The sequence below is a fragment of the Phoxinus phoxinus genome, assembly GCF_949152265.1.
Source record: "Phoxinus phoxinus genome assembly, chromosome: 21".
In the NCBI taxonomy this organism is placed as follows: Eukaryota; Metazoa; Chordata; class Actinopteri; order Cypriniformes; family Leuciscidae; genus Phoxinus; species Phoxinus phoxinus.
The window spans coordinates 14970248-14995362 of record NC_136896.1 but is presented as its reverse complement, the minus strand read 5'-3'; the positions used below and the strand labels follow the sequence as shown (position 1 = coordinate 14995362).

The window sequence follows — 25115 nt, the reverse complement described above, 5'->3', positions numbered from 1 at the left end:
ATTTCTTTAAAAGCAAATATCTCCCTTTGCTTTGAACTTTGAGCGTTGTAACTTTGCAGATGTTGTTTATGCTCAAACAGCAACATTACACACTAACTAAAGTTGGAAAAGTGAAATCATACTTTACCACCCCTTTAATTGCTAAAGTAGTAATTTTTTCATTATAAAAAGTGGAAAAAATGTATCAAAAACTTACATTTACACAACTTTCAGACGCTATAGGCCTGCTGTTGTATAAAATCAATGGGCTATCAGGTTTGCAATAATGCTGATGTTCGGGAAAACATGCTATCCTGAGTTATACAGTAAACAAAAACAAGAACTCATAGGGACTCATTTTTTTGCCCTATATCTTGAATTTTGATCACATTTCTCATTGTTTGGCAAATTTTGGCAAAATCCAGACATTTCAATAGAAATTCAATGGGTTAACCAACAAAAAGCTCCTTAGTTTGAAAGTGTTTTCTGTGTGAGCTGTGCTTCATATCAATACACAATGAACCTTTTTGCCCGCAAAATGTGATAGCACCTTGAGAGACTCCTGTTATTAATTACGGTTGGCAATGCCAAACAATGTGACACATAGCCACTAAGTTTACCTCCCAAAATCATGTTTTTAGGTCTCTCTCCAAAGCAGTGGTTGTCCTCTCCATCATAGAGATCCTGGAGGGATCAATTCTTCATGTTTATTGCACCTAATCAGGGGCAACTATATATCCATAATTCAGTGCAACATCCCCTTTAGTAGTTCTATTTTTTGGATAGTGGGACATGACTGAAGTGTCCGAGTCTCCTGCATGCCCTTATGTACGGGGGACACAATCATCACATAGTCCTCACAGTCCATGGGTTATTTAAATAAATATTATTTAAAAAAAGCACTTGTACACAAGCATAAACAGCTATAAGACACCACAGGGCATCTATATTTCACATCCTGAGCTTTGAAAGCTGATTTTTTTAATAAACATGTGCTTCCTTTCAAAGTGAGTTTCCTTAAATCACAGAGATCACGTTTCTGTCAGAAGAGGAGCAACTTCAAATGCCAACGCATTGCAGAGGAAAGTGAGGAATATTTTAAAACCCATGGGGTTCCCAGTGTTCCCATTGCACAGATTTAAGCCATGTTCCCATCCAGCTGACTGAACTGATGGGTAGAACCTGACAGAGAGAGAGAGAGAGAGAGAGAGAGAGAGAGAGAGAGAGAGAGAGAGAGAGAGAGAGAGAGAGAGAGAGAGAGAGAGAGAGAGAGAGAGAGAGAGAGAGAGAGAGAGAGAGAGAGAATTAAAGAAAGTCAAGGACAGAGGATTTGAGGACATAAAGAAAGGCAGAATGAAAGCTGTGGGTGGCAAAAGATAAAGCAGCCTTTGTGTATTTTCAAATGAAAGATCACACAGTCTTGCATTATCCTTGATACCGATTCAAATGTTAAATAGTAAACCAACCAAGGTGACAAAATATCCGTTAACAGCAATTCAATTTACTCACTAAAATAAAAAATTACATCTGCTAAATATCTAGGCTAAAATGTAATGAATATAAAGAGCCTTTATCCTCTAGGCCTAGGGCAAATCCTATTTTTAGGTGGCAACTGCCACTTTGGATTAGCGTCAATTTGTAGTATATACTGCCCCCTGCTGAATGAAACAGACACGGCATACTACAAAGCAGAAGTGTAATCAAGAAGAACAGGAGTCTTCAAACTTTAGGCCAAGGACTCCTTGGTGAAGATGGAGTAGGGACCCCTGTTACAGGCTACAGAACTAGTGCTGCATTTTAAAGCGTAGCCTATTATAACATACAGTATAGGCCTATACATTTATTTACATACGTTTACAATTTACATAGACCTACATACATTGATGTCCATTTAAGTTTAGTTTCGTTTTTTTAAGAAAAGCTATACCGTAGACATTAACATTTTTACATTTGGGACAGAAGATAATAATAATAATAATAATAATAATAATAATTGGCAGATTGCCTTTTAAAGACCACTATGCATGGAATATGACCGTGGCCTTCAAAGTCAGATTATCAAAGACACCACAGGATAAGATGATCATTATTATGAGACTACATTAAATTACTTATTATTTGTGAAACCTGCAAAGAGAACAATATCCTGACAATCATAGTCAGATCCAAAAACGGAAGGATTAATAAAATCTATAAAATAAAAAATCAATGCCCATTTCATTCTGTCTGTGTGGTAACCACAAACGACACTGAATAGTTATCAGTAAATTATTTAGTCGGCAAGGGCACATTATCTGCACTAAAAGTATTTTTATTGCAGAAGCTGCACTGACACCTAGTGGTCAACTCAGGTACTCGTTTGCAGCTTAATATGTCAGATGTTTGCACATCATGTCCGCATGATAAAGGGGAGAACAAAACACATTTCCTTTCAAATTCAAATGTATGACATAACACAAACGGATAATTAAAAGCATTTCAGTTGGACAGCTCATATTTTAACATCTAGCTACCACACTAAGAAATGTTTGTAAAAATAGTGCCCAATGTAGCTACTGAATGTTTCATATGATTTGGTTTTACCATAATTAGAATAATGACTAACTTTGCAACTACAAGACAAGTCAACTAACTCTCATCAGAGTATTAGTAGACAGTCTGCTTAATATCTGCTAACTCTTTATTGTGATGCTCCTCCAACAGACATTCTGACTATAAGTAACTTTCCAACTAGTAAACGTATTCTACTAACCCAAATCCCAACACCAACCATAAAGTCTACTAACAGTCTGATACAGTCTACTAAGCCTAAGAGTTAGTTGACATGTAGTTGGAAAGTTACTTATAGTTAGATCATATAAAGTGTAACCTTTTTTCTTAGTGACGTACAATTAAACCCTTAAGTTTAATATGTAAAGACCATCACTTGTAATTACACATACACCTGCTCTCAGTATCCAAGTTGGCATGATCCAACATAAAATCAACAACTGCTCCATACTCATACACTACCGATCAGTTTTGATAGTAAAAAAAAACGATGATAGTGAAAAAGACCATGCCGGTAAAACAGTAAAATGTGAGTGAAGAAGGAAGGAAACACCTCACGTTTTGGAATGGATCTGCTCACTGAGGGGAGAGACATGTTGACAGGCTGGAGCTAGTAATGGAGAACTGAAACTGACACATGAGGCCTCACTCTCACCCAGTCAAAGTTTCAAAAGTGGCTGGCTTTCGGTAACAGCCCAAAGAGCACGGCCTTGGCTCATGTTGCACGCTAAAATACTGACGTGTTGCTTTCTTTATAGTGTCGCTGTCTTCAAATAGTTTTTATTTTGTTTGTTAAACTAGAGGAAATCACCTTAGAAATGTCAGTTTTATAATTTAATCTAGGGTAAAGGGACAATTCACCCAAAAATGAAAATTCTGTCCCCATTTACTTTCCACTCCTGTTCTGTAGAACACAAAAGAAGATATTTTGAATAATTTTTTCTTCTTCCATACAATAAAAGCTAATGGAGTCCAATGTTGTTGGAACCTCGTCGACTTTTATTGTATGGGCAAAAAAAGTTGAAATCATCTTCAAAATATCTTCTTTTGTTCTGCTTAAGAAAGAAGCTCAGCTTTGTAATGACATGAGGGTGAATAAATGATGAAATAATTTATATTTTTGCGTGATCTATCACTAACTGATGAGTAAGCTTTATCAGTCACGAGATAAGATTTTCCTCTGCTGTTAAACCTGGCACAGCATCACGTCATGCAGTTACTGAAGTAAATTGCTATGGGAGTTGCTTTGCAATCACAATCACTGTGTGAACTTAAACAGGAGAAACTGACTATTTGTCCGAGAGGCTCTGTTGCTCCTAAAAAAAAGCATTATACTTCACTATACAAGAAAGAAAGGCTCTGATATCACCCAGCATGAACCCTGACATCAGCATCCTGCCAGCTAGCCACCACAGACCAACTTCACAAGAGTTCCTGTTGTCACAGTTCCCATAGCTTGCGGTATTTACTCTAACAATCATAAAGGCAAAATAGCTGTGTAAATGTACTAATACAGTATGTGATGAAATCACATTTCAGGGAGCATCGCTTTAGCTATATTGATGCAGCCGGTCAAATGAGTCTCAAACCATCTGCAAATAATGAGAACTGAAGCCCAGTTGATGAACAAATGAACTCTAATCATTCGTCACAATGTTAACCTGCAATTGTATTAAGCAAATAAACAAGAATGCAAAAGGTACTGTCAACAAATCAAGTCTGAAGTAATCAACTCTGCAGTGAGGCGGATTACAAATGATACGTTAATGTGAGGGCAAATAATACCGTTTCTATCATTGTAATAATAGTAAGTATTATCGCAAATACTGATCATGTCAACATTAAGCAAGCATCTGTCATGAAATGTATAACAGAATAACAAACAAAAGCAAACTGATAAGAACAAATATGGGATTCAAGGTCAACTGATTTGCTAGATAAGGTGTTGCTCCACGTATGCAGGATTACTGTTAACATAATTGGTCTGACTGTAATCCATAACATCGAAGAGAGGCAGCAATAAAACAAAAATCACAGAGAGACACCATTATGACAAATTGCTACTTAACATGACAAATTATGAAATGCTGTATGAGACTATTTTCAAAGCAACTTTTTCAGAATCTTGCTCAGTAAGTACCAGGAATGCGTCTGTGAGGTTAGTCACAGACCATACATCATTCCAATGTAACTTTTTGTCACAAAAAAAAAGAAGATAATTATGAATGATTAGAAATGATGTCATGCAAAATGCATATCACAGCACAGGACCTGTGTCATCGGTCCACCGGTCCATTCTGTTGTTCGCAAAATGCAGTATGTACAGTAGTTTATCAAATTTGAAAACTGGTCTTTTAGACCATTATCTGTATTGTGGCAGATGGGTTTGCACTCGGGTTTGCTTAAATTGTTAATTAAAATGCAAAAAAAGGGCAAATTTTCTGTTTCAGTGTAGCCACTGCATTTTGCCTTTTTGAAACAGCATAATGATAACATGCTAAAAGAGAACATGGTGATTGGCCATAAACAATGATAAGCACTTAAACATCTTATTCACATTTTTTGTTGATGCTTCACAGAAATATTCTGTACTTTGGTAAACTGCATTAACATTTAAGTTTTCCTGACACACACTGGGACGTGAAGCGCAGGAGCTACATTAGAGTACATTAGAGTCCAACAAGACGGATTATGATCCAAAGGTCAACTGCAGTTTCTCTCATGGCGAAAAAAAGGATCCAATCCAATATTCCCTGTACCGGTGCTCCCCATCCAGAGCTTTTAGAGGTTTTTAATTCCCATGCATCCAGCTAACTCATTTTATTACTCAATATTAAGTGCATGTTATAAAAGGGTGAAAGGTTTTAGGGCTCTGGTTACACACTAGATATATCACTGCAACCAACATCTGTTTAAAACATGTTAATCATACCGTATTTAAAATTCAACTCGTTTTGTTTTGAATCTAAAAATGTGTTTTAAGGTTTGAAATAAAAGGCTGACAGAAGTTTTCTCAGGACAGGGTGACAATGTCCAACTATGGGATTGAAATCAGTCTTTTTGCACTTGGGCTAAAAATAGCCTTGCACTCTTTCTTCAGGAACAGAGTACCTTTCTTCTCTTTCCCCAGTGCTGAACATTGGGACATGCTGACTCACGCCACCAAAACAGTTAAGAAGACATGATGAACCAGATTATTTTGACCCATCAGATTCATTGCATCAACGCAGCATTTCTGCCAAAGTGACAAAGCTAACATGTGGCTTCACATGACGTACATAATGCTGTTAAGCAACACTGTCCGTTTCAACAAAGTAGAACGGAGGTCCTAACATCTCCAGAGACCCTCAACTGCTGAATTCTGCTGGTGGTCCTACAAATGTGTTTGTATCTAGCAAATGTTATAGAAAAAACATCAATAAAAGTGATGCCGTAGCAGATTATTCGGCCAGTTTGACCGCAAAGCAGCAGAGCATCCGAAGAAGCCCTAAATTTCTCCCTTTTTTTATTTCCACAGGGTAAGTCATGAAGCGACCTGTGTGTCAACACATCCTCTTGTGTCGAAGATCAAAACCTCATCAGTACTTATTAATTCCGAAGAGACGGACCCCGTGGAACTGGGGAAGTTTGGGGACAAGCACGGTGAGCAGGGAAATGGTGTTGATGATGAAGTGGACCCTGTCATACTTTGTATAGAAACTGGTCAGGAAATACCTGTAGAGGGGAAGGACAAGGACAAGATCAAGATCAAGTCAGATGTCAGACAGCAACATGAGATGCACAGATGCAGAGGCTATAGATGTTGCTCATGCAAGCACAGTACAACACTGCAGCTAATGGGAAGACAGGATGTGGTTTCTTCATGCTGTAACAATGTTACAAAAAGATGATTTAAAATCAAAATCAATAGTAGTATTAGTAAACATAGTTAGTATTAATAGCACGTTACCCTAAAGATAAAAATAATTTTTAATATAATATAATAATTAGAGCGGTCAAAACTCATTAAAACGAGTCAAAACGTGTCTTAATAACGCAGCCTAATAAACCTGCTGCTGTCTGTCATTAATGTTAATCAAAGAACAACAGGACGCACTGCTCTTGACTTCACCTTTGTAGCTTTAATAAGTATTAATCTTTATTCAATTTATAATGTATGCAGTGAAGACTGCACAGTGTTTGATTTGACCTGTTAGACCTGAAATCTTAAAGCACTGTTTTCAAAGTTACATGGGTCAAAAACAATGAAAACAATAACTTTTTTTGTGCATTTTAGCAGGGCATGTAAAAATCTGAACTGGCTCGACGGGACCAGTAGATAAAAAGATTTAAGCTTTAAGACATGATATATTAAAGGCACTGCTAAATGTGACATTTATTACAATGGGTTAATGTGAAGATTTTTTTAAGTTCACATGAATTTGAAATTGTTATATTTTCTAAAGCCTATTAATGTTCAATTTGATAGCTTTCAATGATACTGTTATGTTGAAGGGCTAGAATTAATAGCTAAAATTGAGGGGGAAAATCCATTTAATGGAGACATCGGTATCAGTACTGGTATCAGTGATACTGGCCTTCATTCATAGTGCTTCGTAAAAAGAAGATGCCATTAAACAAATATTTTAAGTATATCATTTTTATGTTGTTTCTAGATTATTTTGGAGATTCAATGTGAAAGTCTTACAAAATAAATAAATATTATATTAAAAACTTTAATGTTAGGTGTGATTAATCGCATTTTAATTACTGAAAAATTTGTGATTATTAATATTTTTTTAATTGACTGACAGCACTAAATTAATAATATAATATAATAACTGAAATAAGCAGAAGTTTCTAAAACTAAAATAAATTGAGGCTAAATAGAAATATTTAAAAAGCTACTATTAATAAATACTAAAATAACACTGCTACTATGTAACATCCACTTTTCACCATTCAATTTCTGACTAAATGTTTCTAAATCCGGCTCTCCTTGCCAGCAGACACCACAGGAAGTCAGCGTCACTGCCTCTTGCTCATGGCCATGCAGTGCAAGCTGTGAAAGCCTTCACAGTGCGTGTGCAGAACAAATTGGCGTGACGAACAGAATGAAGCTCCTAACAGCACTGAGTGAAAGCAAACACTCTTACAGTATAATAGGGGTGATGGTGAGAAACTTTCGAGAGGCGGTGAACTGGACCCCGTAGTCCATCTGTTCCCAGTGGGTCAGTAGCCGGGCCTTGCCTTGGTCCGGAGTCTCAAACGGCGTTCCTTTAACCGTGTGTAGGAAGATATACATGCACTACAACAGAAAGACAGTCACAGAACATCATGACCTTTGGTACAATTCTTCAAAGCTCTATCAGCAGATGTTGTGCAACTCTTAGGACAACAGCAAGAGCTGATCTGCTTTGGGAGCAGGACGACTAAGAAAGGCGATACAGGACGGCTCTGTAAGTCCGCCATTGGCTGAAATTACAGAACCTGGAGTCAGCAACTTAACAGGCCAAAATTCAGCAAGAAGAAAAAAAAAGTTGGCATTTCAGAGATCCTGCAGCTGGGGACGGTCACAAAACAAGTGATTTTTTTCAAACCTCTGCTTCTTAAGAAAGCATGTGCTACATTTACACTATGAGTTCTCAATTGCTGGTTTGTGACCCAAAATGGTTTGCTGGTCAGTTATGGGTCACAGAGAGCAGGAAATTACAATGCTACTAACTATAGAAGTGTAGCTAAGGCCGGTTCGCACGAAGAACGATAAGAATAAAGATAACTATAACAATAACTAAATTAGCACCAAAACCAACACATGATAAGGTTCTATTTATGATTTAGTGAGGTTATCTGCCACTTTAAATGCTTGAGCTCTAGATCGATTCTAAGTGGCTGTCAATGATTATTCAGGAAATCATTATTGCTATAGCTCTGGTGTGGATTTCCCCATTCTCGTAGAATTAGAGCTATTATTAAACTTTATAGTTGTGGCGAACAGTATAAACGGGCCTTTAGGATAGCACAACAAAATGTATTTGTAAATAGGAGGGGGGAAATGATTTCCGTATCTTTTACACAGCACAAATTCAAATGTCATTTTGACACATGTTTATGTCGGCATCTGTAATTTGACAGGTTGTATCCTTAAGACAACTAGGCTATATTAAATACTAAATAAACGTGTATAAAATAGTATATAAAACTATATAAAATAGGTTCACTTGCAGTGAGGAGAAAAACAGTTTGAGCACAATTTGTTCCGTGCAATTAATTGCGAGCCAAAAGCATGAATCTATGAAAATGTTATCTTCAGTCAATACGCCATGAGAATAATTTTGCATATGTTGAGCCCATGAAGTTGCCTATGAAGTCATGCATGGCATATTAAAGACATTTCAGTATTATTTTGTCAATTGTGGCACTGTGTTGGATAACCACTTGACTTAACAAATCAACCACTCTGACCTAAAATCTTATTGCAGTGCTGTAGTAATGAACTTTCTAACATGAGACATGTTGTCACATGTCATTCAGCAGCTCTTACCATGTTGTGGATGAGGTTGGTGAGGGTCCAGACCACAGGCACGCTGACGAAGGGAATGCTGAGCAATATGATGTGTAATAGGCCGATGCCAAGCACATATGAAAGCCATATACCCCTGCTGTTCATCACTCGCGTGTTTGGATTCACCTCACTGTGCGCCGTGCCCACGTTCATCCTCGCGCAGAAGAGGGACACGAGAACTATTGCGCACTTACTGTCACAGACAAGCAGCAAGTGTAAATGCACATGTGTGTTTAGAATTACATGAAGTTCAGTCACATTTAGACGCATTAACTACAAGAAGTCATAAAACAAATTGTAAAAATCACCATCAATATGCAGAGTGTGGAAAAGCAACTTCTGATACTGTTCAATTATTGTTGTTATTTAAAATTATAAGTAGGACAAAGCAGTACAAGTGTAAGTGTTCACTTACAGTACAATATTGCGCAAGAGTCTTCACGAATCACGAACTTCACAATAGTCCTTACGAAAATAATAACAGCGCTATTTTCCTCGTTTCGAAAACGTTATCAGGATATCTTCCTTTCTGGAGCCTTTCTGCAATGTAGCCTTGCTGTTTCGCTTGACACGTCTGTTTATTTCATTATGTTTGCTTTGAAGCACTTTGTTCCTGTGCAAACAGATGGTGACAACACAGCAAGACTTCATCGTTTCGCGTCATCATTTTTCAGAATTTACCTTTAGAAAGATGGAAATGTATTCATCGTTATAGCCGGCGATTGGATGGTGTGCGTCACGTGGAGGATGTTGCCCAATCAGCATATGATGCGTTGATAATTTGCTGAAAAGGCGCACGCCCCCTAACGTCATAGAAAGTGCTAGTGAGGAGAGATTAGGCGATTATGCAAAAATAGAGATATGTATGGGTATAGTAGTTTATTTAAACGAAATATTATACATAATGTAGTATTCACAAATGGCTGTTTTGTAATAACAAGTTCAAATGTGACAGGATTTTGCAACGGATAGGCTACTTTGTATCCCGTTATGAAAGTTTCAATGCTTTCATTATTTTAAAGGGGCAGTTCACCCTAAAGTGAAAAATTGTGTAATCATTTACTCTCCCTCGTGTTGTTGTCACTGTCAACTGTATGACTTAGTTTTATTCTTGTGGAACAAAAAAACAGTGCAAAACAGTCACCAATTACTTTGAATGTTTTTCAATGCAGTGAGAGAGAAAGGAGAAATGCAGTGTCAGTTCCTATTCTTCCTAACTTTTCTTTCTGTGTTTTCCAGTCTATGGTTCAGCAGAAGAAAGAATAACTGATTGGATTAACATAAAGATGATTAAACGGTGACAGGATTTTCATTTTGCTTACCTATATGGCAAGCCATTTTAGCTTTTAATGTTCCCAGCATTATTTGTCGTTATTGCAATTTTACTATTTCAATTAGAGAATAATAATAAATGAAGGACCGCAAATGTTAAGATATATGCATAAAGTCTTTCCTTTTAAACGAGCTAAACTTTTCTTCTGAATAGACTTGTCATGCCTGCATTTCTATAAAATTCATAGAAACTTAATTTTAAAATATGAACAATAAATTCATCCCTCTGTTTTCTAGTTTTGTCTGCCATGTGGCTGTTCTGACTCGCCCTCACGCTGATCTCTCTTGTCACCTGACCCTTATTAGAAAATGAAAAATGCACAAAATTAATGACATGCATGTCATGGTCATACGGAATCATCAGTGTTGGGCATTTTACTTTTTTTTAAAAGTACACTTTTTAGAGACTCAAGAAGAAATGACAACATGTAGAATGCAACAGGACGTCTCTGAAAGGTTAGATCATGAATTTATGTTGCTGATGTGGAGTTAACTATCTTCAATTAGCATATTCTGTCATGGTAATCTATAAAGATCTTGACTTGAACGCACCATTGGTACCGCATCACTCGCAAGACGCAACCTGGTGAACAAGGCCGAAGTCCACCATTCTCCAGTTCTCGAAGCTCTCTCGAAAAAAATGCTTGTTACACACACAGTTGATAGTTTAGATGTGTCCGTGGTTGATGGCCGGCCAACCAACTGCCCGGAGCCAGAGTCTAGCCCTGGCAGCATCGCAGGGAAACATATGCAACGCACTGGAACTTTTGCACCACGAAAACAAACACTTGCGTCCCGTGATTGCCTCAGCTCGTCTACTACGCGATATCACAGTTTGACATCGCTTCGCTTTTGTCCAGTCCGGCGCCTCATATCATATCATAAACACACACACACCAGAGAAAAAACTTTGCAGGTCCGGTGGCTGAGAGAGAGAGTACTCGGATGAAAACCGATTCAGTGAGCTCAATTATAGTAAAGATGCATTTTATTGTCAGTAACGTTAACGGCATTGTAACTGATGAAACAGTAATTCGTTTGATTACTGGTTACTGAAAAAAGTAACCGTTTAATTTATAATGCCGTTATTGACATAGTTCACCATAATCTGTGGAAGATCTTGCAAGCAGCGAGTGTAAAAACCATGCTGACGGCGCTCAATGAAATGGTAGGCACTGAAACAGCGCTGAGACTAAATACAGAAGCAACTATGCATAGAGTCCATTGGTACTAGTAAAAATGCAATTGCAGAACTCTATAATTGAATACGAGAGCTCTCTTATCATAATAGTTACTTGTAAGAACTGAATTGAAGAGCTCTCTAATTTAATTATTACCAGTAAAAATGGCATTAAGATGAGTAACACAGGAACATTAAAAGCTAAAACAGCTTGCCATAACTAAATACATACTGTGTTCTTGAACTATTTCAGATTAAAACATATGTGAGAAAAGTTATAGGATATAACTAAAACGTCTCATGTTTTACATTCAGAGGTAAGCTTAAGTCTTTTTCTATTGTGTACTGAGACATTAATATCAGTGTTTCCTATTCTTCTAGTATATAACTAATTTATTTCTTCATCTGAACTCTTTCCTTTTTGTTATATTACGTTCACATTGAAAATGCCTCTGAAACCCGCTTTTATGTTGTTGTTTTTTTTTTTTTTTTTTTTGCTTATTTATTTATTCATTCACTTATTTATATATTTATTTAGCAATTTGTTTAATGCCCTTCATGTAAAGAGTTGTTTTTTGTTATATTTCAAGAATTACTTCCAGGTATAGTCATAATTGTTGCTATAGTCCCGCAATATTGCACATCTCAGTATGTCCTTTCCATCCTACACATTGCACATAACGTGAAGCTAATGCTCCAAAACAAACGCTATAAATAGGTTTTAATGCTACTAATAGGCTTTTAAGATAGATTATTTAGTCTCTGAGACAAAGATGTTCCTTTACTGTGAAATGTAGCTCTACACAAACTCTGTCATTTTGCCCTGTAGGAAATGAAACGTGAGCCATGTGTCTGAATGACATGGGAGCGTCTTCACTGATGATTATACCGTAACAAACGCACACAACTTCAAAGCGCTGTGGTCTTCCCGCTCTTGCTCTTACTCTTGCAATGCTCTTGGCGGGGAGCAACTACATTTTAAAAGCTGTTAAATTATATCTTGGAGCACAGAACAAGCTCCTCTGATATTCTTTAACAATGCAACCCTTAGGCCCGAAGATTTATGTTTCCCAACGTGATGTGATTCCTTCAGCTGTTGGAAGCAGGCTACCTTTCAAGACAAGATTACGTTTAGTCTCCTATAGAATTGCAGCAGCATTGTGTCTTTCTGTCCCCTGAGGGCCAAAACTTGTGACATTAATTAACCTTTAAATGATGACTTTATGCAGAGTAAATCACTGGCTGCAGATGAGATCCAATTGCCATTATGACAGAGACTAAACTGTGGCCTTATTAAATGACTCATTTTTTTACTTTTTCTTTTAACAGATGTTACATTGAGGTTTTTGATGAGTCTATGAGCATGAAAATCCTAAAGTGTTATAGAGGCATGAAGTTATTTCATTTTAAGAGCTTCCATAATTACTACTGTTCGTCTTACAGAAGACAACAGCTAATGGAATTTATACTAGATTATACAAGATGAAAGTTTTGCTTGACGGTTCATGCATGTTCTTACAAACGTACGCATATTTGCCCCAGAGGTTTTTAACTAGAATTTGGAACATTCTCCAGCAGCATGCCTCAAATATTTCAAGCCAATCCCAACCGATTCCAGCTTAAAAAATGCATGTTAGCATACGGATTCCACTTTCCCCAAATAAATAACAGGATTTGATGGGTTTAAGGAGCACAGCAGTCTCAAATTATTGTAATGTCATTCTGACACCACCAATGCTAAATAAACCTCTAATGCTAATAAAACCATACAAGTTGGTCAATATGTCTCCAGTCTGAGCATAAGAATTTAAACAGTTAAAGATAAAAGTGTGACAGTACCGAGACACACCAGAAGATGTCAGTAACACATTGTTGATGGTTTAGAATTGCTTAAAAAAATATTGTATACTCGCAATTTATACTCTTTTTATTCACCTTTACAGAGTCATGTGACCAGAACCTTGCCTCTGTCACATTTGGTTTGCTCAATGACAATTAATAATCAGAAAATATTGTCAATCTAACTATAATGACACTATCGGATGAGAAACAAAAACTGAATTGAGTAGAATAATGACACTGTCTTCTGTAGAGCTGCTTTATAGCTGTAATGGAAGTAGTTTCATAATTGATGAACCATGCAGCCATGTTTTTGTTTTTGTTTTTTACTGTTAAGCTATTTTGAAATAATCTGTATTATAAAGTGCTATAGCCTATAGCCTATTAATGTTTAATTGTTTCAGACGAATAAGCCTAAAGACGTCTTCTATACTTTTCTCAGTTACTAACAAATATATGAACCATGCATATTTTGTATTGATTAATTAAAGTGTTAAATCTTTTTTTGAGTTGGTCTGTTGAAAAAAGATTCATCTGTAGTTAATGACTATCATCATGGACTTTGACTTTCACAAAGTCCATGATTGTGAAACTAATGTCGTTTGAAACGCGTTTCCTCTATAAACTAACAAGAGGAGATGAAAACTTTCGAACTTTCTCACAAAACTATTGTATGGCTTCAGAAGAAGGAATATAGCACACAAATCATATGGACTTTTATGGTGCTTTTAGGTATATGAGGGTGAGTAAATGATGACGAAATCTTAGTAACTGTTACGTAAAATAGCCCTTTAAGATGTCCAGCTACTGTCATCTGAGTATTAAAGGGATAGTTCACCCAAAAATGAAAATTCTGTCAATTTAGTCACTCTGATGTCGTTCCAAACCTATAAGACTTTTATTCATCTTCAAAACACACATACATATTGCCTATTTTTAATGTAATAAAATGTTTGTCCCTCCATTCCACCAAAACCTCGATGCTTCAAAAAGTCCTTTAAGACATGAAAGTAATCCATATGAATTGAGCAGTTTAGCTGTCTTCTGAAGAGACACAATTGTTACAGATGAACAGATTTGATTCACACACAAAAAAATGATCAGCGCACATACACTGAATATGGTAAACACGGAAGTCAGCTCTACTTGCTTGACATGTGAGAACAAACCGTAGAATTTTCAATTTCAACCCTTGAAAGTGAAACCGTGTTAAGAATCTTTCCATTCTGCGTTTCATTTGAATCCTGTGAAAATTTGACATTACTTTTTTAGACTGACATAGACAAACCTTCAATCCCCAAATGTCAAATTTAACACATACAGTATGTGACATTATTTCCACAAGTCTTTAAAAAAAAAATCCATTCATTCAAAACTCCAATATCTTAGTCTGGGGCCTGGGGTTTGGACTGTTGCACTCTTAAAATAAATATGGTCTATGGTTCTCATGTCTGATTTGATATTTGCTTTAGAATGCGTGCCAGACACCGTTCTTTGTAAGGATAACAGTACCCCGAAATATGCAATATGCTCTGGTAATGTATTCATTTTCGTGCTTCAGTAACTCCAAGTCAAAAATAATTTCAAACCTGAGATAGGAGGAAGAGAGGGCTTGTGACCCAAGCTGGTCTAATGATAGCCACACTGGAAAAAGCTAAAGTACTGACACTCCATTATTGTCCTATAGAGGAAGCTGAGGATTAGAACACCAAAGAATTTCAATAAAAGAGGTGTCTGTTGTGGGGCCGAGGTTCCTGGGGGGCTGCGGAGCTTTAGGCATTGTCCTGGAGGGTGATTGAGAGCGAGAGGAGGGGAGCGAAGAAGCATTGTGCAGGGACGGAGCCTTTCTAAAGGTGGTTATTAGGAGAGAAATGGCGTGGGGGTGGCTGTTGACTCTTCATCTTGTGTGAACAAAGTATCTGGCATATAGCTCTCTCTCGCGCGGCTTTCGCTTTACGACAGCCATGAATACTCTCTGCGGGCTCGCCCAGACCTGCACGAAGCCTTTTGTCCGGCTTAAGTGCGGTTTAATTAAGCGAGCTCTGTGTCCTGAGAGAAGAGAGGCGCTTTAAAGCGCTCGGGTCCTGCGGAGATGCTGGGGATGATGTGTAGTATCAGGGCTATTGAAGGAGAAAGTGTTTGCTGCTCTAATGAAAAAGGTTTGTTTGTGGGGGGGTGGGGGGGTGGGAGATGAGCGGGGAGGGGTGGAGGAGTGTCTGGGCTTTGTCCCCAGCTTACAAAGTAGGGACAAAAGCAGTGATATTATACAAATGCACCCATTTCCAGGACATGATGCAGGGACGGGGGCCCGGAGACGGGTCGGACTGCTCCATCTCAGCCCTGTTGGCACCTTACAAAATGATTTTTTCCCCCTACCACAAAGATACGCATTCTAGTTAAATCCCGAGAGCAGGGGCTTCTGGGTACCGCAAATTTAGGGGGTTGCGGGCTTAAGCGGATTTTCTCTGCAACTGTAAGAACAAGCTAATTCCTCAGACCTCCTTTATCTCTAACATGGTAATAACAAACAATGAAATTCTGAAGAGAAAGGGGCAAAGGAAGAGGAGGGAGGAGAGACGCAGACACAAAAGAAGGAGAGATGGAGGGAATGAAAGAGAGGAGAGACGTGTGTGAGGAGAGGGTGGGCTTGGGCGTGTTAAGAAACTTTCTCGCTCTAGTGTTATGTGTGAACACTCCGCTAATCCAGGTTTTATTGCTTGCCTGTGTCCGGCCACACTGTCCGGATTGAGTGTGTGTGTGCGTGTGTGTGTGTGAGAGGGATAGTGGGGGTCTGCACATGTCCCTCTTTGAGGAAAGCCTGAGAAAGAGCCGGACCTGGTTACGGCCGTTTTCGGGTCGCCTTAGAAACCTGCACCACAGGGATCCTCTGTGTATGTCTCTGCATTCCCTGCGAATGCAGCAAGCAAACACATACGGATTAATGCTAATGTTAAAGGTGCTGTCACATTAGAGAATTTTCCGTGATATTTCGTGGGCAGAAAAGGTCTGTTGTCCACCCTAGTGATATATGAAGCAGAACTCACAGCGAAGTCACTTTCAAACCGGGCATCTTTCTGCTGGTCAACGCAGCAATTCCATGTGACCAACTTGAACCAGTTGCAAAACTTGTGCAGGGAAATATTTCGCCCTTAAGTGAAATTCCCAAATTGCATAGATTCCTACTGAAATGTCTGGATTCCGCCTGCGAAAATTCGCCGGGAATGTGACCGCACCTTATTGGTGTAACGTACACGTTGCTCCTGTTTTAACTCACTGGCTTATGTCATTTGCAATAGCTTGAATCTTCTGTCCACTCACAGGAAGCCAAAAGGGTGTCTTTTCCAGATTATAAGGGCTACTTTGTGGGTGTGTAGGGTGATGTATTATCCTGGCCCTAATAAAAAGCAGGAGTGTCCACAAACATGACTTAATGAGGGAGGATGAGAGACTCCTGACCCAGAGGTCAAAGCTCCGGGCGAGTCTCTTTATTCCCATTGATCTGCTAGTGCATTTCATTTCCATGCTCTAGGGCCCACTTCAGTAAATTCATTAAGTGCGATTGATACGAGAATCAAGACTTCCTCTGAAACACAATGGCCATGCTTGGAGGGAACGGCCTTGTTTGTGCTGAAGCTATGTCAAGCATCTCTGGCTTTTGTCCTGGTTTCGCACCATCGCGGTGCACTCAGGGGTTTGAGTCCTTGAGATTCTAATCGTAAGTTCATTTCCAGCCAGTCCGTTGTGTCGTGGCCTTACGGCCTTGACCTGGGAAACGCAGTTTCAGTGTTGTTGAGATGCCGACCGCAGACCGTTCCTCGCCTCCGTTCGTAAATTACGATCCTGGCAAGCAGGTCCACGTCTGTCACTCTTCAAGAATGCAGAATCAAACCGCTGATCCAGGCACAATGCAGCTGATGGAAAGCAGATCTTTATTCCCGATGTCAGGAACACAGAACATGCTAAACGCCTATGGAACCTGCGATCCAACCAACAGGTTCATATCTGATCAGATCAAGGATGCATCATGTTAGAAACACTGGAAAATTGTTTGTGATGAACATTTAAGGTATCAGAATAACCTGTCATGCCTCAACGTAGTTGCAGTGTAGCTCTGACCCTTTTGATAGGGGAGAATAAAGGCAAAGAACAGGGGCAATGGAAATATGACCGCGGTCAGAGCTGTCAGTGTCTCTCTTCGGCTCCTGCGGTGGATGCGCACAGTCCATGTCCCTGCTGTGAGTGAGACAGATAGATAGATGCACTGGCAGATAAACCGAGAGACAGGCTTCAGTCCTTGATCACCGGATTGGAGGAGAGAGTTTTATCGGACAACATCCAAGCGAGAGAATACTGGGCAATAACACAAGTTAGACATTCCCGGAAAAGAGGTGGGCACTTATGTGAAAAACTTTTTTATTTTGAATTGGAATTTGAAGTGAATTGGCCAGAACCTACAGGAAATTGAACTGGAATTCGATTTGGAATGAAAGGATGAAGAATTGGCTGAATTGTAAATCAAAGAAATTCAACATTCTTCCACCAAAAGTTAATCAATCACTGAATCAGTCATTGAATCGATCTATCTATCTATCCATCCATCCATCCATCCATCCATCCATCCATCCATCACTGTAAGGCCTATAAACCTTCAAACGTCAAAGCTTTTTTAAACTTTTTTCAAAACTTACAAGGAATCAATTTTCAAGCTAACAATAATTTACCTTTGCTATTCTTGTCAGTTTTATTTTATTTTCTATTTTATTTCAATTTCTTTGATTTTCTGTTTAATTATTTTCCCTTACTTTCAAATTGTGTCACTCTATTCAAACTGTATTTTTTTTAGGTCTGAACAACAACAAAAAGATGAAAGAAGAAAAATACTCAATGCATTTCTAGGCTGTTTTAAATGGAAAACCGCAAATGCTTACTGACACAAAACTCATTTATATGATTTTTCCCCGCCAGGTCTCCAGTATTTATACCTGAAACCATTGTCAGTTCACCTCTGTCCTGGCATTTTAGGTCAATCTGAGACAGGGGCTATATTAGAATGCATTGTCATCTTTTAGTGCTGTGTCTCTTTCTCAGCGTCGTCTGCCCTCAGCCCATTCCGAATGACAATAGTGTTTATGTAAAATGTGCTGCCTTTGGGCCAGTGGGGCACAGAACACTGCATGCCTGGCCCTGCCACACCACCTTTTACGGCTTTTTATTGTGTTCCTTTTGTGTCCCATCATCACAAGGGGAGGACGCGGCCATCAAAATTCTCCAAGACAAAATTCTTCTCTACGTGTGTGAATGTATGTGCTCACACACACATTCGGAACAATTAGTTCGGGACACGGCGTGCTTAAATACAGAGACGATGTTCCCTGAAGCCGTCACCGGGCGAGCGGCAGGCCCGAGTCTGGCACAGCTAGGTTTTCTTGATGTTAATACAGACAATATAGATCTTAATAAGACAAATCTACCTCTCCGAAACTCAGTCCTGACACCCTTTCATTCCCTCCCTCTCTCTCTCTCTTTCTCCCTCTGTTTCTTTCTTTCTTTGCTACATTACCAGGGGGTGGTGCATGATTGACAGATGGGCAGGAATAATAATTTTTTTTTTTTGCATAACCTAAGGCCATGCTCTGTGATTGGCTTGCCAGCTGACATCTCCAAACCTCTCTTGTCGTTTTTTTCCCCTCTCTCTCTCTCTCTCTCGCTCTCTCTCTCTCTAATATTGGCCCTGATGATCCTAAGGGGGAAAAAAGTGGGGAGAGAAAAAGATATGTACCTTAGGGAAGAACCTCAGTGAGAGGGAGGGAATCAGAGGACGAGTAGGAGCGTGTGTACGAGTGTGTGAAAGAGACACTTACTCTCCTAACTACTACTGGGAGACACACACTTTCCTCACCCAACTCAAAGAAGCAGCAAACCCTGGAGAATTTTTTTTTTGAAACCCCAAAATTTCTAATTAATCTCTCAAGCATCCATCTTTTCCTTAAGACTTGCCTGCTGGGACTTAATTTTCCGCCCCTCTCTAGGAATTCTATGTACTGATCAATAGACAATTTCCATCCACACAAGACATACCTCATGGATTTGTACCTGGTTGGATATCTCATGTGCATGTGGTTGTCCAGCTCTCGGGTGCTTGGAGGCTATCCCATCTGGTGGTGAGTAGCAACACTTTCTGCATCACTTTCTCCAGTAGCACTGAGGGAGAATGCTGGTCAGTGATCATTTTTCAGAGGGCAGTAAATACAGAACACTTTCAGTTGACTGCGTGGAAAAAAAGCTTCTCGGCTCAGTCCAAAGAATCTTAACCTCAGCCACTGGAGGGACGGAAATGCTAGCCTGTCTTTTTCCTCACTGCCGTGTTTCGCTCGGCTCCATTTGTGTTGAATGTTGAAAATAGGCTGTTTTTGAAGCTCGGAGTCTTGTGAAATAGATGCAGCGTGTTTGTCAGAGATAAGGTTAGGTTAAGGTGTCAGCCAGCAGGCTTCTGGATGGGGATATTGTTGTCTTCGCTAATAGCCTCAGCACTCCAGCCGTGTTAGGAGTGTTAATTGGGGCATTAGTGTGGATGTCCCTTGGCTTGGGTCTCAATAAATTCATTGGGGTTTAACCCTAAGTATCATTACACTATAAACATGAAGCGGCTTTGAACATTTATTTTTCTCTAAAATCACTGTGCTGTGTATTATAATCATATTTGTGATTTAAAATACGACGATTGTCTATTAACCTGTTCAAAGAAATTCTTCAAATAACCGACTTTCCACATAAAATCTTATTTTCCAGCGTAATCCATAAAATGCATAGTGAAATGAAGCACACTGAAATAAAAGATTTACGGTTACTTTTGAGTTTATTCATTTGAAATCAAAACCTTTTATATCATTGTGGCATTAAACATTTTTATGAAAGTGAAAATTTCCTTTCATTTACCTGTTATAACCTAAATTCCTCATTAATTTTGCTTGATATGTTGAGTTCAGTCATTTAAAAGCAAATTAAATAATTAACTCCTTTGAATATTATGATATATACAATTATATATCATTGAATATATTCTAATATATACAATTTTAACTTTCATAATAATTTCATAATAATTCATAATATACGTATTTCCATTTGTTCAAATGATATTATTCCGACTCGACATTATGCTAGTACTGTTAAAGTACTTATGTTCAGTTGATTTCTCTACATTCTACAGGGATCATATTTACCTCCGAATGGTGCTGATATGTCATAGTTCCACTAATTACCCCATCCTCAAAATGCCACTGACCTCACAGGGTTCTCTTGTAACATGAGTCTTTTTGCAAAAATATTTGTGTAGGCGTACGACAAAAGCCCCCCTGGCTTATGATACAATACTTGTCAGAACTAATGTGCTTTAGTAGTCCCAGTTAGCATGTGGTCCCCGCTGCACTCTCGTTCCAAACCACCAGCATCTTCTGGTTTCGTTTATGGAGCGAGGGCTGCCAAACATGCAGTCGCACTCATATGCTTACACACACAAAGGCCACGAGGCTGAAGCATTATTATTTTGCGTGGCTTTACTCATATACTGGTATTTAGTGCCACCAGACGAAACTGACAAAGAGCAAAGGAGTCTCGAGTCAGTGACCCGCAGCTGTTTCTTCTAACCGACGGTGTAATATTCACCCACTGACAATGCATAACCTCTTTGATTTAGGTCAAATTAAAAGTGGAGGGGAGAGAAAGTGAGAGCGTGAGAAAGAAAGTGATGCATGGCTGCAGGTAAATGGTTAGATGTGTCATCTTTTCTTGTCTTCTACCTGAAGGAGTCTGAAGGGCATCAGCGAAACCATGGTCCTAAAAAAGCACAGGATTAACAGAAAATATATAGCAGGTGAAATTTCAACACCAAGAGATGAAATAAACTAAAATCTACGCATACTTTCAAAACTAGTGATTTAATATGCCCATTTAACCAATGTTTTGTGATAAAATAAGTCTATTCATGTCTATATTCAAAATCTGTGTTTTGGTCTCATGTGATTTTATATGATGCAGCCAACAGTTATTCCCAGACAAATTTAGTCATTCTAAAATAATAATTCATATGATAATCAATAAAATAATTATTAGTATAACAATGTAAATAAACCTGATTTAAATGGAATATAAGGCTATAATAGAAAAATAAATAACATGATAGTGTGTTTTCGTTTGTTTTAAGGGGAGTCAATGAAACGTATTTGTGTCTTATAGTGAGAATTTATTCCATCCTGGTAGATCCTCTCCTTTTAATCCCTTCCCATTTGAATGGACTTTAAATCTATGATGAACAGTGTTGCAATAATCAGGCCAATTTCTATCCTAATCTGTTTCAGCAGCTTACCAGGCCGCTAATATCGGACTTTATCCTCTCAAGATGAACTAATTAAGCTCAGTCTTAAGCAGGGAGAGCTATTGAAAGCGATCAGCCTGTCTAGCTTTGTTCAATTTCACGTGCATTACAGATGATGAGCAAGCTGAGACACAATCAGCAGTCACTCCAAATACCAGACAGAAAGGAACAAGGTATTTGTGGCTTCCTCACACAACAGCACCGCAAAAAGCCACCATCCGTTCAGATCCAGCTGGCTGTTTGCACCGCCGTTCATCTGTTATCAATCAAAACTTCAGCTTGGTTACAGAAAAGGCCTGACCTCAGATGATCAAGTCACGGTTTGACCTGGCACTTTTCAGAAGCTCTTATTAACTGAAGTACCTGTCAAAACGGCGGAACAGTGCAACTGTGCAAAACCATAATATTAGTCATTTTAAAATGTCTTCAAATTAATAACATTAATTAATGAAATGATAAATCAATATTTCCTGAGAAATCTGAATAATTGAACATGGCATTCTGTGCATAATCCACCTTTTTACTATAAAAAAATAGATCACTTATAAAGTTGCAAAATAGCTGAGCAAAACTATAATATGGATTCAAGCTGCTCTTTTTGTTATTGCAACAAAGCCTATATGCGGATTTAAGGACATATAGGCCTTCGTTCTTAGTTCTCAAAAAGAAAGAGCCCTTTCAGTCGGAAACATACACAAACACTTGACATAAAACTCTAATTCTGAATTAATTAAAATTCGGAAAACTCTTTTTTTTTTGAGAGAATAGGCATGAAGGAGACAGCATCGGGAGGCCAGTAAGCATTCTGACCTGCTCTGGTCTCCTGCTGGCTTCAATGGGACTTGACTCATCTCTGCGAGAGAGGAATGTCATTATACACCCTTCACACCCCCCCAACCCTGCATGTCAGCCGGTGTCACTGCTTTAATGATACCGCAGGAAAATCCACCAGCTGCAATTCAGTGTGAAAAGATAAAGGGGGCCACTTAGGAAAAGGAAGGTGAAACAGATAGCCCAGTCAGAAGAGTATTACTTTTCAAATGTATTGGTTCAGTATCAGTAGCAAATCCAATAGCAATAGTATTGTGCCATAGCAATCTCATATACAATCTTTGAAGAAAAGGTTCTATAACTTAAAGGCTTCGGTCAGGTGCTTATTATATAGACATAAAGGGGTTCTTGGGGATCATTTTTTGGAATTAATTTTAATTCATTAATTTTGTTTTAATTAATTTGTTATTTTGATTCATTTTATGAATTAAACATACTTTATCAATTATTAAGTAAATAAATGTCATGCGCAATTGAAAAAATTAAGTTATGTGAATACATAACTTATTTTTTTCAATTACGCATGGTTTATTTACATAATAATTTTAAGGCAACGGGTTTCCTCATTTGTTTTAAGTTAAGTCAACTGATCACTTTTTACAGTGTAGGGGGAAACAATTCATTTTTAAAGAAACCTTTTAAACATGAAAGTATTATGTAATAATTTGGTATAATGGGTTCTTTAAATTTGAGTCAAGAGCCATAGGGTTCTATATTGAACCCCACTAATACTTTTTTCTAGAAGTGGAGGTTTATTTTTAGGCACATTGAAAAAAAATTGGTGTAAGGTTTACTTTGAAAAAGTTTTTAAAAATAATTACAAAAATGACACATTTAATTACATTTGAAATTTTGAAGTAGAAAAACTGAAAAGTTTTTTTCCCCATATTGTAAAACAAATAAATTGAAACAAGTGATAAAAGCCATCTAAATTCCATTTAAATCACAGTTTTTGTTCCATCTACTTGTGGCCCCCACCTATTGTGAAATCTCATTGGTCCAAAATTCTGCCCCACCAGGCCGTTTTTGATTACTTTTTCATTACCTGATATTTCGTCATGTTGCAGTTTCGACTATTTTCAATTTGCTTGTTAGGGCACAGAGAGAGGTTTAATATGACTGACAGCCATGCACAGAGGTGCCTTATTATCTGGATTAAGAAGAGAAACGCACAGTTACTCTCATTCAGGGTTCGATGATGAATGGGTACGGACTACACCTGTGTTCTCTAGATCATCCAGACCACCTGAGGTTATCTCTGGAGTCATCCTATCACACACACACACACACACGCACGCACACACACACACACACACACTTTAAATAGTGACAGTGGACGAGACCGATAAAGATTGGATGGGGTGTGTCTGCGTGAGAGAGAGAAAAAGTGGTGAGAGGTTTCTTTAAAGGTATAGTTCACAAAAAAAAAAAATCTGTCATCATTTACTCACCCTCATGAAGTTCCAAATGACTTTCTTCCATGGAACAGAAAAGGATAATTTCTGAAGACTGAATCATTCAGGCTAGCCTTCTTAACTGGACCAACAGATTCACTGAAAAAAAAACTAATTGAAGAATGATTTGTTCACTAAGCAAGATTGCAATTATCTCATTATTCTGTATAGTTTTAGAAGAAAATATGGTTAAAAATATAAATATTTTAACAATAAAAGTGCATTAGACATACTATCTGCCCAGTCTGTAGCTACCACATTTTGGCATTTAATGTTTGGTCAGGCTTCCGAATGGAATTGGAAAAACCATCTTGGCTCTGGTGGAAACCAAACTTCTACGTCCATCTCAGTTCACTCAGAAGGGCTTTAGGGAGTTGTGTAATACATCACAACTTTAATCAGAAGTGTCAGCTCGCTTACGTAGGGAGTGCCGGTGGAGTCAGAGTTGTTAGCGCTTTCGAGCTCCCTGACAGCTCCGCTAGTTGAACAGTGACAGACGGCAGCTCCCGGAGACAGAGCCCTGAAGCCATACGTCACAGTAGTTTCCGCAGGACAAGGCCAGGAGTCTCAGAACTGAGGTTTAGGGCAGAGTTAATGACAACAGAAGTTATCACACTGTCCTATAGTACCAATAGTAGTACAAATAATGTCAACTGGTAGTATTTTGCTATGTGGTAACTGGTTCAGTCTGGTCATTAACAACAAACCAGCTTCAAGCAGATGTAACCAGCTTCAGGAAGTCTAGCTGGTTTTTGGGTGCCTGTTGAGTAGCCAATGACCAGCTTGGACAAGTTAGAAACCAACTATGTTTCATAACAGGAGCTTAAGATGGATTTCAGGGGTATTTACAGCATGATATATGTTTTATTAAACGCAAAATAATAATAATGCAAGCATCCTAAACCATTCATCTTAAAACTGTACTTTGGCAGCAAAGTGAAAATGAAAAAATGTTCAGCAATCTGTTCTAATCTTGCCTTTTTATGGTTGAATTGGATAATCCAAGGTCAGCAGCATTGGTTAATCAAGTCA

General features: G+C 38.3%; 2 protein-coding genes across 2 annotated transcripts in view; one reads left to right on the top strand and one right to left on the bottom strand.

Annotated features, from left to right (window-relative positions):
* Window positions 1–2271: 2271 nt before the first annotated feature.
* Window positions 2272–9829, bottom strand: ormdl3 (ORMDL sphingolipid biosynthesis regulator 3). Its single transcript, XM_079596407.1, has 4 exons — window positions 9489–9829; window positions 9053–9266; window positions 7665–7816; window positions 2272–6243 (listed from the first exon to the last, which is right to left on the bottom strand). Exons 2-4 carry the CDS (start codon window positions 9224–9226, stop codon window positions 6108–6110), a joined length of 462 nt encoding a protein of 153 aa, XP_079452533.1. The 5' UTR covers window positions 9227–9266; window positions 9489–9829; the 3' UTR covers window positions 2272–6107.
* A 9390-nt stretch (window positions 9830–19219) lies between these two features.
* The window catches only part of wnt3 (wingless-type MMTV integration site family, member 3), a 29732-nt gene continuing 23836 nt past the window's right edge, over window positions 19220–25115 (top strand). The window contains exon 1 of the mRNA XM_079595363.1: window positions 19220–19585. Coding sequence (XP_079451489.1) covers window positions 19506–19585 — 80 coding nt within the window. The 5' untranslated portion in view covers window positions 19220–19505. The remainder of the gene's footprint in view (window positions 19586–25115) is intronic.

What these genes read in the sequence shown, in the direction of transcription:
- ormdl3 (XM_079596407.1), bottom strand. Translation starts at nt 9,226, where the DNA reads ATGAACGTGGGCACGGCGCACAGTGAGGTGAATCCAAACACGCGAGTG. An exon ending in CCAACCTCATCCACAACATG is followed by an intron (nt 7,817 to 9,052) that starts GTAAGAGCTGCT and finishes TTTCTGTTGTAG; the next exon opens with TGCATGTATATCTTCCTACA. An exon ending in ACCATCACCCCTATTATACT is followed by an intron (nt 6,244 to 7,664) that starts GTAAGAGTGTTT and finishes TCCCCTCTACAG; the next exon opens with GTATTTCCTGACCAGTTTCT.